The sequence below is a fragment of the Neolamprologus brichardi genome, chromosome 18 (genome assembly GCF_056152115.1).
Source record: "Neolamprologus brichardi isolate AB-2024 chromosome 18, ASM5615211v1, whole genome shotgun sequence".
NCBI classification, from domain to species: Eukaryota; Metazoa; Chordata; class Actinopteri; order Cichliformes; family Cichlidae; genus Neolamprologus; species Neolamprologus brichardi.
Genome location: NC_142121.1, coordinates 29,249,348 through 29,261,645, shown reverse-complemented (window position 1 = coordinate 29,261,645; position 12,298 = coordinate 29,249,348). Strand labels below are relative to the sequence as shown.

The 12,298-nt window shown below is 41.9% G+C and overlaps 1 protein-coding gene across 3 annotated transcripts; it reads left to right on the top strand.

The window, feature by feature from the left end:
• Positions 1–2,083: 2,083 nt before the first annotated feature.
• Positions 2,084–11,899, top strand: LOC102799295 (WW domain-containing adapter protein with coiled-coil-like). Of its 3 annotated transcripts, none has more exons than XM_087831479.1 (13): positions 2,084–2,418; positions 2,837–2,870; positions 3,193–3,382; positions 3,787–3,878; positions 5,986–6,095; positions 6,292–6,389; positions 6,489–6,761; positions 7,524–7,640; positions 7,989–8,137; positions 8,285–8,376; positions 8,816–8,993; positions 10,250–10,377; positions 10,463–11,899. In XM_087831479.1, the coding sequence occupies exons 1-13, from the start codon at positions 2,378–2,380 to the stop codon at positions 10,530–10,532; spliced, it is 1,572 nt and encodes a 523-aa protein (XP_087687605.1). In that variant the 5' UTR covers positions 2,084–2,377; the 3' UTR covers positions 10,533–11,899. The 3 variants fall into 3 exon arrangements, with proteins under 3 accessions (XP_087687605.1, XP_087687604.1, XP_087687606.1); XM_087831478.1 differs by having other exon boundaries at positions 8,813–8,993; XM_087831480.1 differs by lacking the exons at positions 2,084–2,418; positions 2,837–2,870 and adding an exon at positions 2,895–2,985 and having other exon boundaries at positions 8,813–8,993.
• The last annotated feature ends 399 nt before the right edge of the window (positions 11,900–12,298 follow it).

The following is a 12,298-nucleotide window of genomic DNA, read 5'->3' as shown; positions in this document are numbered from 1 at the left end:
GAAAAAGGAAAGAGTGTATTTGTCTTTAGATGGCCCCGAACAACATACTGAGATATTAGTGCCCCCTATTGCTGATTTTTATTGTAACAGTTCTTATCAAGTATCAACAAAGCCATGTCCATTATTTATATATATTATTTATATATATTTCAGTTTGGCGTGTTTACATAATCAATATTTCTTGCAATAATTTCAGGAAAAGATCAAAACAAAGCTCAGTTATTACATTTCAGTTTAGATCTCAAAATAAATATATAAAAATGCATTACTTTGATGAAAGTATGTTGCTTTCTTTGCTTGTACAACAGTTTTAGCCATGATCTATCCACCAGCGTGGGTAGAGGATGATGTCTGCAGGACCTTTGCACGGGTTCAGTTTTAGATTTATATCTAAAAATGTATGTGAAAACCAAAAACAATAAGGCTTGCACTCTCACAACAGACTAATTTATGTATGAGTTACTCTGTTGTTAGTCATGCATGCAAGTATGAGGTACAAAGAGTTTGAAGCTACACAATACTGTAAAACTGATTTAAACACGTGAAATAATATAATAATGAATATTTTGAATGTTCATACGCATTAACAACAAATAGTAAAAATCATGAGAAATTTTTTGATGCTCTGTCACTAAAATCAGTTCAAAAATGAAACACCTTGAACAGAGTATCTCAACACTGATTATCTAGGATTTTGTTTTAATTATTTTAATATTTCAAGACCATGTTACAAAGATTATAAAGGATGTTTCTGTCTTATTTTGTTTTTTAAATTCAAATAGTGTTTAAGTAGAAAAAAAGTTACTGCTAAGCAAAACAACAGAAGGATGCACTCACCAGAGACTGTCCATCCCATAAGGGCCAGGTCATGCAAGCCATATCATTTAAAATGTGTAAAGAGTACAGGCTGTGTTTGAACATCCACTTGTATTGAAAGGTTATGCACTGTTCCACTGACCGCAATGTAAGAAAGACCGTCTCTTATTCCATCAATATGTGTTCGGTTTGACACAAATAAAGCCAGCAGGCAATCGATACGCCAATCACATCATGGAGGTTACACAGCATGGAGTTTAATGTTGACCTATTTCAGTTCAGCTACCCACATATGACTGCAGACGCTTAGTCATGCACAATATTAGTACTAGATAACGTCTTACATGATGAAACATATGGATGTTCTGATTTTGAAAATGGTGATGTTGGGGTCTCTGTTACTATAATGGAATACACTGTATAGCTACAGTTGCATTAGATATCGCTGGTCACAAAGTTCAGACTGTCCATCTGGAACCCTGTACAGTGCTTGCTCAGTAGACTCCAGACATCTGAGTAGTTGACTATAAATGCCCTGGACTCATTGCATTATAGTCAACTACCATATTCTACATAAACCACGTATCAATTAGGCCAAAACCCAGGGGTGGTAAGAAAATGGACATATTAGCCTGCTGTGGCCTGTTCACGCTGGGCAAAGTGTTCGTGCGGGAGCTATATGACAACACCACAAAAGCGACAAAGCGTGCAGGCTGAAGCAGAGTCCCACTTGACAACTTAAAACTACCGAGACGTGAGGTGAACTTTGAGCAGCCAACAGCAGCACTGACAGACTGCGTCACGTTATCCAGACACAGCTGAGCTCATACGGGATATGATGAGACTTCCTTCAAAATAATAGCCCATCAACGCGGAAATGCCACGGTGAGGTGTGAAAATCAAACACTTTTTGTTAGAGAACCACGTACGGTTATTTTTGTTATTCTGTGCCATTTTGACAGCATTGCATAAAAAGTATAATTACTTATTTAAAAATGATAACCCAGTTACTTGTGGTTTTGACTTAAGCATATATTTTATAATTTTAAAACGGAAGAGTGGAAGTTCTTTTGTGATATTCTGTTTCACATAATACATGTCTTGCTTTTCGTTAATAATAATAATAATAATAATAATAATAATAATAATAATAATAATAATAATAATAATAATAATAATAATAATAATCTTCTAAACGCACAACTAAAATTTTAATTTGAAAAGACAAACAGGAACTTCGTCCTCCTAGCCAAACATTACTGCCTTCACCGTTTCCTCCTCCATCTGCTGCCTTCCGCTGAACTACATCGGCCGAGTTTAGCGTATACCGTAACTGCATGGCAGATGGTGCACTGAGGGTGTTTCTTTTTTGTTTTTCTTTTTCAGTAAAGACCAGCCGCTATGCAGTGCTGGTATTCGGTGCGTGACTTTTAGCTCTCTGTTTGGCCGGACAGACTAAGTGCAGACATCAGGAAGCTGAAGAAAAGAGCTGTGAGAGCAGCCAGGCAGTCAGGAGGCCACGGTTCCCCCTCACACACATACACACATCACCACGGTCTTGATGGTGATGTATGCAAGGAAACCAACAAGAGTCAGCGATGGGTAAATCAGACTCAGACCTTAGCGTTTGAAACATGTTTTTCTTACGCCGTTGATTTAATTTGTGCGTTTAAGGTTTACTTGTAGCCGTTAGCTAGCATGGTTAGCCTGCAATTAGTTAGCCGTTGATTCCGGATATGTACCTTAGCTGGTCGATTACCGTTACACTTAATAGTATTCACATCGTAAATCCTGCCTATTCTAGGTATTTGTAAGATATACTTTAAACTTTACCGATTCAATGTGAACTACAGTATGAGCAAACACATGATGATAAGATGGCAAGTCAAGCTAACTTGGCTAACGCTAGCTACTTAGCTAACTGTATATGCTCCAGAAAGTCAGTTTTCAAAGTGACAAATAATAAAAAAAAAAATTCATTGAGATCTTGCTCTAACCTTTGTTCTCTATGTCTCCACAGGTGCAACGACAGAAGGGATCCCCAATCGTATCAGGTATGTCATGTTCAGGTTGTTAGCTGTCACCTGTCATGACGATCCATAAACGTAGGTCAGCACAGTGTGCAGGTGATCAGCAACTGTCTGGACACATTTCAGTTTGATCACAATGGTAATTCATATGTGGACTGTCTTACTTCAGCCCTTGTGTTTCAGTTACTCTTATCAAAACAAATATTTACTAGAAATGTCAATAGAATGTCAATAAAAATAAAAATGCTCTCATTCAACTTAAAGGGTCTTCTGATTGAGAGGTAAGAACACCACTGTGTGAGATTGAGCATATCTCAACAATTCTGCCGTGCACTGTCCTTTTTAGACCCATAAATCTCAGCCAAAGAGCCAGGCCACAAGCCTTCACCGCTACGACAAGGTGCGCGATGGGTCGTCAGATCCTGTGCCCCCTTACAAGATGCAGCGACGCTCAGACGAAAGTCCTGTCAGCAGACACGGAGAAGGCACGGGACATGGCAAGGCGAAACCCTCTCACAGCGTCAGAGGGAAAAATGGTGAGTCTGGTGGCATTGCACGTGCATGCCATTGCAAGATTAATCTCAGGCGGTTGTTATGAAGGGGAAACGGTAACCACAGATGGGCTCAGATAGGCATAAAGGTCAACCCTGTCGTTGTTTCTATGCTGGTCCCTGACATAATATGTGAACTTCTTCTGTCATGTGTTATTGTCATGAAGACTCTGGTCACCCCTGCCAGTTGTCATGTTGTGGGGAAAAAAGGTTTCCCATAATACTGCCATCAGATTAAGACGTAAATGTAAACTGCAAGTATAAGCCTAAAATAACAAAAGGCAAGCTGATTTCTTTTCCCTGTTGTGCAGTTGTGACTCTCCCTGAGGATTTAGCTCTTAGCAGAGCCTCGTTTGCTTTCTCTCCTTTGACAAGTGGCTTTGTTGCAGGGACCAGTGGCTCTCCTCAGGAGAACTCCCACAACAACAGTTCTCACCATGGCACCGACTTGCACGCGGCTCAGAGCAAGCCCGCAGACAGGGTAAGGATCTACCCAGTGTTATCTGATTATAAAACCTTCAGCGATTCCTTTAGAGTGCAGCCACGCCACTGTGGAACATTTTATGCGGGGCGTGATGGATAGTCATCTTCCTCTCTCATGCAGACATTTATCAAACCTAACTCAACAATGCTTGACTGTAACTTCATAATTATGTAAGAGGCTCCTTGTGTAGTAGATGGTCTGATTAGAATGTAGACTTCCTTGTTTAAACGATTTGCCATTTGTCAGAGTGAATGAGAGACACATTGTTATTTCTCACTGGTTGGACTGCACAGTGGGACCAAATACACAATATTCAACATTGTCTGGTTTGACACTAATTCGAACCGCTCCTGCAAGCACCCACTGCTCCGTGCATTTGTTAGCTTTCCTACAGACTCTTGTCAGAGCACACATGGCTCACTTTAAGTGTTTAATATTCAAATTACATTAGAGTCTATCTTAATTCTGTTATATCAATAACTGTGGGAACTGCAGTACTAAAAATCAAATTATATAATTTTTTTAAATGAATTACTAAGATACTGTTGGTTTTACTAGTAGTATGTGGTATCTAATTACTCTTTCCACAGAGGGTTGGAGGTACACATGTTATAAGGGCTCAAGCCTCACCTACAAAAGCACAGTTTTAAAGTTAGTACAGATGTGGATGAGAAATGTTAGATCCTAACAGAGTCGTTAGTATATGCATCATCATTAATATTAAACATACCAGCTCGCATCCATACTCAAAAGCCCCGGTCCATTATCGAGGCTCGGAAATGAAAGATGTTTACCTCCCAAAGCAAAATGGATTTATGTTTACCAAATGTGCTGACTCAGGTATGCTCTTGCCAGTATGTACAATGAAGTAGGACTGCTACCTCCAAGCAGTGGAATAAACAATTTAAATGAATTCTTCCACTTGTTGGTCTTTGCTTTTGAAGCTTCGTAACCCATTTACACAAAGTGATCGATTGCCTTGCGTTACATCAGTTTAGGGAGCACTTTAATATCCTCTCAAGTTGTTTGAAACTTGAATGCGTGCTCCTCAGGGGAAAAAAAATGTGAGTGCTGGAAAACCGACACTGTTGCTTGAAGAAACTTTGACTTGAGCACTTTGAGACTGGAAAAGTGCTTAGTGGAGCAAAAGCAGGTGTGATGGCTCACGGTTTCAAGAGGAATGTCACTGCTGGAAAGTGGGTTGTGTAATAACACTGAAAAGAGAACTACAGACCAGCAACTACCAGAATGCTTTGCAACCTTTTCCTGTTCATCAGACAGACTGGACTGGTTTGAGGAGGGAGCGTATGGAAAATAAGGAAGTACTTTTATACAGAGCGGAAGAATTTATCTGGGGGAGATTTGCATAAATCACATAGCATGGAGGGATTAAAAAAACACAGATACTGTGCTTTCAGTTTTACAGTTCTAGGTTTTTTTAGTATCAGTGAAATAGCCTTTGAAGATCAGGGCTCATGAAAACAAGGGAACATCCTAAACCTGTATGAACAGTGGGTACTTAAAATGAATGCATGCTTCTGCAATGGATCGACAAAAAGCCTACGGTGCCAGTGCCAATATTTATACCTGTGCAGGTTGCATCAGTGGCAGTGTGTAGGGCTTCAGAAAGGTTTGTAGTTGTGATGTACCTAGATTTAACAGCTAAGTGTATGTCTGCCAGTGCTTGATCAGCAGGTTGCATGCTTTACCAAGAGAATAAAGTGTGTGTGTGTGTGTGTGTGTGGGGATTAGATGCAATCAAAAAGTACACAATAAGTTGAAACTGGCCAAAAATGAACTGTCAGGATTTTCTTTTCACAACTAAGGTTAAATTCACCTGCTCTTCGGATCATCATGGCGGGAGGACCATGTAGCTAACTTGGCATGACTTCTTTGTCAGATTGACTAAGCATCAGATATTTTGACTTTGAAGTGAAGGGTCACAATAATAATAATAAAAAAAAATCTATGAAAAATGATCATGCATACAATAATTGCATTACTTTGGCAATGTTATTGGGAAAGTTTTTGTATAAACTTAGCAAAATGAACTTGGGGTGAAGTTTTTTTTAACTGTTTGACTCTCCATTTTCCTTGGGACTAGGACCCAGCAGATGACTGGACAGAGCACATTAGCTCCTCTGGGAAGAAGTACTACTACAACTGTAGAACTGAGGTCTCCCAGTGGGAAAAGCCCAAGGACCTGCTGGAGAGGCAAGGCTCACTTTATTCAAGTCTGTTGGCTTTTTAACCTGAGACAGTGACTGAGGTTGTTGTTCTCATGCAGAGTCACACATGACGGCTTGAGCACCACAATGCTATCAGAATATCATTAGCTTAAGGCACAGCCGCAGCCCACGTCCTTAACATCATCGCTGTTGCTTTACAAAACCTGTTTGATTTGCTTCAGGGAACAACGGCAGAAAGACTCAGTCAAGATGGCAGCAAACAGTTTTCCCAGGGACATGGACTACAGACAAGAGGCCTTGCAGGACAAAGCCACAACAAGTACGACTTACCAATAAAATCTTGTTCATGTGTATATAGTTATGCTTCAGGATATAGCGTGAGTTCATTCTGTGTTCATCACTCTGCTCGTCTCCACAGAAATCGCATCAGTGGATCAGTCCACAGCAGCCAATTGCGGCCATTCTTCCTCTTCCTCTCAGAGCCTGACCCCTGCTGCCGCCGCTATAGGCTCCACCCCTTCCAGCATGTCGTCCTCTTCTTCGTCCTCTAGCGTTCAGGCGCCTCCGTCTGCCCAGTTGCCCTCGCCGGCGCTGCTCCAGGACCCGGCACTCCTGCATCAGCTCCTCCCGGCGCTGCAAGCAACTTTGCAGATGAACAACGGCAGCATGGACGTGGCCAAGCTGAACGAGGGTGAGGATGAGGGCGCGGTTTACACTGCTTACCGGTCTAGTGTCTTATTCAGCACAGAGGTGCACAATTGGTTCTCAGAGTTATATTATGGGTTGTTTGCAACTTCATAGTTGTTTAGCTTAGAAAAAAAAGGGGGTCCTGTTTGGAAAGCTTGCTTTTACACACAGGTATTCCTACGTACACATCTTTCAAAACAACAACATCTTGTTTGTTTTTGCTTTTTGTAACCCCCACCCCCAAGAAGCACGTGTGTTCCAGCATAAAAAGGAACATGCCGTGCTCCTGCCTTGAGGTATGACTTCCAAAAAGAGTCAGGATGAGTGCGCGGGCTAAGTTTATGAGAACCAGCAGAATTTGAAGATGCGTGGCAAAACAAGCTAGCAGTTCGGCTACATTTAGGCTTCGTTCATGTTAGCTTCCTTCTGTCTGTTGATATGAACTTAGTTGGTGCACTGTGGTTATAAAGAAGCTTGTCGGACAGGTAAGAGCTGGATTTTTACCCTCTAAGATTTTGTGTCAGACAGCAAAGAGGCCACCGTGTTATCGACCCTTTTGGTGATAGAAAAAAAAAAAAATAGAATCTGTGTTTTATTGTCGTTTTTGTTTTTTTTACAAGTGTTTCCCTCGCACTGTTGCACTAACTCGATTCTTATTTCAACTGAGTTTTCTGACTTCTAATGTTTATGCACTCACCTGTTGTGTGTTCTTGCTCACTCACCTGTTTGTGTGTGTGTGTACACGTTCCCTCTTTCCTCCCTCCAGTATTGGCAGCTGCTGTCACCCAAGCTTCCTTGCAGTCTGTGCTTCATAAGCTCCTCACTGCTGGACCCGCTTTCAACGTCACTGCTCTGCTCTCAGCTGCTCAGCACTCCAACCAAGGTACGGCCTCTTTGCTGTTTTTCACCATCTGCTGTCACATACTGATTTTCATCCTCTTTGGAAGGTTTCTGCTCTCTGTGTCCTTGTTTTACTGTGTGTATAACTTTAGGGTTTTTTAGATTGACTACAGCTATGTGGGGGGAAAAGAAGCACAAGACATGGTCCCATGTTCTGGGATAAAGGGTGTTTTATATGCTGTTGTATTCCCTCTTCAAGCCTTTTTACCTTTTTAACTGTTTGCTGTTAGTCCTAAAAAAATCCAACATTTTCCTCCCTGACACTCTGTACAATGATACGTGCAACCTGACAAATTCCCCATTCTTCCATCTTATGTTTTCCTGTTTTCAGCCCAGCACTCGAGTCAGTCGCCGGTCTCCCTGACGTCCGACACATCATCGCCACGGCCGTACGTCTCACCACGGAACGGCACGCCACAGAGCAACCAGAAGTCTCATTTGGGTGTGCATCCTGGCAGCGTCTCATCCTCGCAAACCAGGGTGAGCCTTTGAAGCTAAAGTAACAGAGCAGAGACGCTGTGTTTATGACTGCACTCCTCTGGACCATCTTCTCTGTGTGGGTTTTTGTATCCGTGTCTTGTTTTTATTCATGTTTCTCCTCATCGTCATCTGTTTTTCCCTCTTCAGGGCAGCATGTCTTCTGGGAAGCCAGGCTCAGCTTCCTTGTCCCAGACAGCAGAAAAGCGTCCAGAAGACCCCAGAACTCTGCAGCAGAGAAGGTAACTTTCAGGAAGGAATGATTTAAAATCACTTCATCACAGCATAGATTGGTGGAGGCAAAGCAGATGAGTAGTAGCGGGGGGTTCAAGAGCTACAAGGACAACTGGCCTGAATTGCAAAAACATGCGTTTACAAAATACAGCAACATGTGTTCCAGATAGTGTTTATGGGAACGTTTTATTTTTGAGAAAGGGTTTGCAGCAAGGTTTGTGTGTTATTTGAGAACAGTCATTTTGGGGACACTCAGCTCCCAATGATGCAGTTCCCCGAACAACCGGAAATGTTGGTGAGGCTTATTATTCATCCATATTTCCCCATTCATAGGTTAGACGGTGAGATTATAGACCGATCTGTGTAACAGTAATCAGCTAGAACATCAGAACAACTGCAGCAGGATTTTATTAACACGGTCTCCACCTGTGTGTCTTCCTCCAGCAGCCAGGACATGTTGTGCACAGGATCAAACGCATCTGGTGCCTTGTTGCCTCACGCTCCGTCCAGCAGTGCGAGCCACTCAGACACCCCTGGCTCCTTCACTCCCAGCCTGTCAGCTCATTTCGATGAAAACCTCATCAGACATATCCAAGGGTGGCCTTCAGAGAACACAGAGAAACAGGTATAGTCCTCCAGAAGACAGGTTCACATTTTGTAAGGAAAAATGTAGAGCTTGGAATTCCATTTTTTGATAGTGAAATTGGCTCTTGAGTGACTTTGAGTAGACTTTGTTGTGAGTGGGCCTGTACAAAATATGGATATATCCTCAGTTTTATTGCTGCTCATTGTGTTGATGTTTGTATGGACAAACTGAGACTACAGAAAAAATGATGATGGAGTAAAGAGCTTGTGCTGTGAAATGTTTTTACTGTCACTTCTGGTTGTGCTACTCTGTCATCTTTTCTGCTCCCCGTGTTGGAGTTTTATTTTATGCTGAACTCTCTCTCTCTCACTTACACACACACACACACACCTACACACACACACACACACACACACACACACACACACACACACACACACACACACACACTGTGTGTGTTCAAAGATGCTGTTCTCTATCGTATCTATGATAACTCTTTGTTACACGAATGCTGGCGTTTTTCTTTTTTCTTTCTTTCTTTTTTTTTTTTTGCCTGTCCCATTTGGTTCTTTAGCCGTCAGAATTGTTGTCTGAAGAACAACAAGGATACCCAATGGATTTATTTTGGCATTGCCGTATTGGTCCATTTGATCGACCTTTGTTTTTATTATTTATTTTATTTTGTTTTCAGTTGTTACAGATGGGACAGACATGAGTGAGGGATAGGAAAGGGAGAAAGGAAGAGGAAGGAAAAGAAAAACAGAAGAGGAGAGGGACAGTGAGAAAGGGGGAAAAACATCTCCTGGATCACCTGTTGAGAGAGAGAGAATAGAAAACAAGCAAAAAAACAACAACAAAGCAACACACCATCGCATTAATCTAGCTAAGTGTAAACAGCAGTAAATACTAAATATTGAATGTTGTTGTGCAGCACGCAGGACAGACAGCGCACAATGTGCTTTGAAGTAGCAGCCAAGAAAGGTGTAATTTAAGTCTACGAACAGTGAACACCCGTGTGCACACCTGTGTGGATCAGCGCGCTTGTATTCAAATGGTTTCCCCATGTAATGGTCTGCAAGAGGATGTAGAGAGCCATAGCCCTGTCCCCCAGGGCATGAAGCAGGCATGGAGGAGATCCAGGCCCCAGACATCCAGAGGCCCCAGAGTGCGAGAGTCCAAGGAGGACCACCGGAGGGGCATCTGTGCCACCCTCATGAGAAGGGCTGAGGATCCCCAGACGAGGGGTCACCCATTTTGTTTTTTGTTGACAAAATGCACTTCTCCCTTTCCACCAGGCGGCTCGGTTGCGTGAAGACATCCACAACATGGGCAGCTTGTACATGTCTGAAATCTGCACAGAGATGAAAAATCTTCGGTCTCTGGTCAGAGTGTGTGAAATCCAGGCCACACTGAGGGAGCAGAGGTGAGGCAAATGGCTACATTTGCATAGACTCAGCTGTTAACACATATGCATTTGGATTTACATTTTCTTTTTTTCGCAACTGCAGAATCTTGTTTCTGAGGCAACAGAGCAAAGAGCTGGACAAGCTGAAGAACCAGAACTCCTACATGGTGTGAGGACCTGACCCGAGAGGAACAGGCTTGGATGGTCCGAGTGAGACAATTAGAGAGGGAGGAATAGACACGGACAGCGAGCTGCTACAGTTTATTCCTCCTGCAAGAGCGACTGTTAGAAGTCAGTAACTGACAGTGAAGCTCCGTCATCCTGAACATGTCTTTTCTTTTTAATATATATATATATTTTCTTTTCTCCATTGTCCACTACATAAATTGCTCAAACCGACTGTTCGCATGTCGGAACAGCTAAAAAAAAAGTGGACAACGGGACCTTTTTTGGACAGCACCTTTTGGACCACGAACCTTGGATTGTGTGTGTTGTATTGGGTTAACTTGTTTTCTGGTGTGTTTTGATGTGTAGTGGTCAGGAAGAGAGTCAAAATGAACTAAGACAAACCCTCTTGTGATTGGTGTGACACTTCTGTGGGTGGGGGGGAGAGCGATCGGGTCCCCTTCCCAAATTTCTGAAACGAACTTTGTCATGCACTGCGATGTGTGGCTTCAGTGGCAGTGATGTTACTGTTATTATTCTTTTTTTTCTTCACCAATCAGTGGGTTTGCCAACCCATTTTGTCTTAAAGCTGGTTTGTTTTACATGTCACGAGATTCACTGAGATCTTTGGCCAGACCGAAATGACAGATGTTTTTTTTTTTTTTGTCCCAAATGACGGGATTGTTCCACTGATGCAGAGTCACTTGGAAGACATGGCTAGTTGTGTAAAAAGCACTTTGAAAGCTGTTTTGATGAAGCTTATGTTATTGGACCTAGGTTGGCCACAAGTACATCTGAGGTTGTTTTCCATTGGTAGCCCTGCTGGCAGTTTTCTTCCTTCTTTTCTTTTTAAATTGTAAAATTGTCAATATTTTGTTTCTGTTCCAAGTCAAATTGGGGACATGTTCATTCCTTACAAGCAGCTTAGCAGGAGGTTGCATAAAAGAATAGAAAAGTGACTGAATTTACAGTCCCTTAAAGCTAAATTATTATTGTGCTGGAGTTATTACATCCTTGTAGTTGTAACGAAAAAGCTCGACGAAGGAATTTTTTTTTTTTTCTGTAAGAAACTCATGTTTTGGTTTTGTTTGTTGCTGCAGCCTTTTTATCGACTGACTCTAGACAGGTGTGGTTACTTTTTGCGAAGGGTTCATTCGCAATGAGAGGGCATACTTTTATATGGCCATCAGATTAAAACTGCAGTCTTACACTCCAACAGTTTAAAAAAAAGTTCCTTTGTTTCCTGGTTGTTTTTTTTCTGTGACACGGAATAGTTCCCACAAGATCGGATGTGCACAACTTTTGGGGTTTCGGGGTGGGGTCAGATTTTTGGGGGGGGCTTTGTATTCCATTAAATATGTGAATAAAATATTATGCCACACCCTTTGCTTGACTTTCACTGACATCTCGAGCATGCCAACAGAATATCTTCAGTATCACTTTGTAAGCAGTTTGAGTACAGCTGCTGACCACCAGATGGTGACAGTGAGCAATGTTACTTTTAAACCTAATCCTGCCCATGTGATCGTTTCTTGCTGGAATCTGTTATGTTAAAAGAGGACTTGGAAATTTTGAAATACCTGGCCTATGTTACGTTTCTCTTCCTATACTGGGGCCATATATCCATAGTACTCAGCCCTTAGATAACCTGCCACACTTTACTTTCCCCTGCCAGGGGTGTTTCTACACTAAATAAATGGCAATTAAACTATGTTAACATTTGTATGTTATAATTTAAAATAAAATATATGACCTCAAAATATTCATAAACCCT

Bases quoted from the DNA above. Each gene is read 5' to 3' on its own strand.
- LOC102799295 (XM_087831478.1), top strand. From the start codon at position 2,378: ATGGTGATGTATGCAAGGAAACCAACAAGAGTCAGCGATGG. The intron at 2,871-3,192 runs GTATGTCATGTT...TGTCCTTTTTAG, and splicing joins GGGATCCCCAATCGTATCAG to ACCCATAAATCTCAGCCAAA. The intron at 3,383-3,786 runs GTGAGTCTGGTG...GCTTTGTTGCAG, and splicing joins CAGCGTCAGAGGGAAAAATG to GGACCAGTGGCTCTCCTCAG.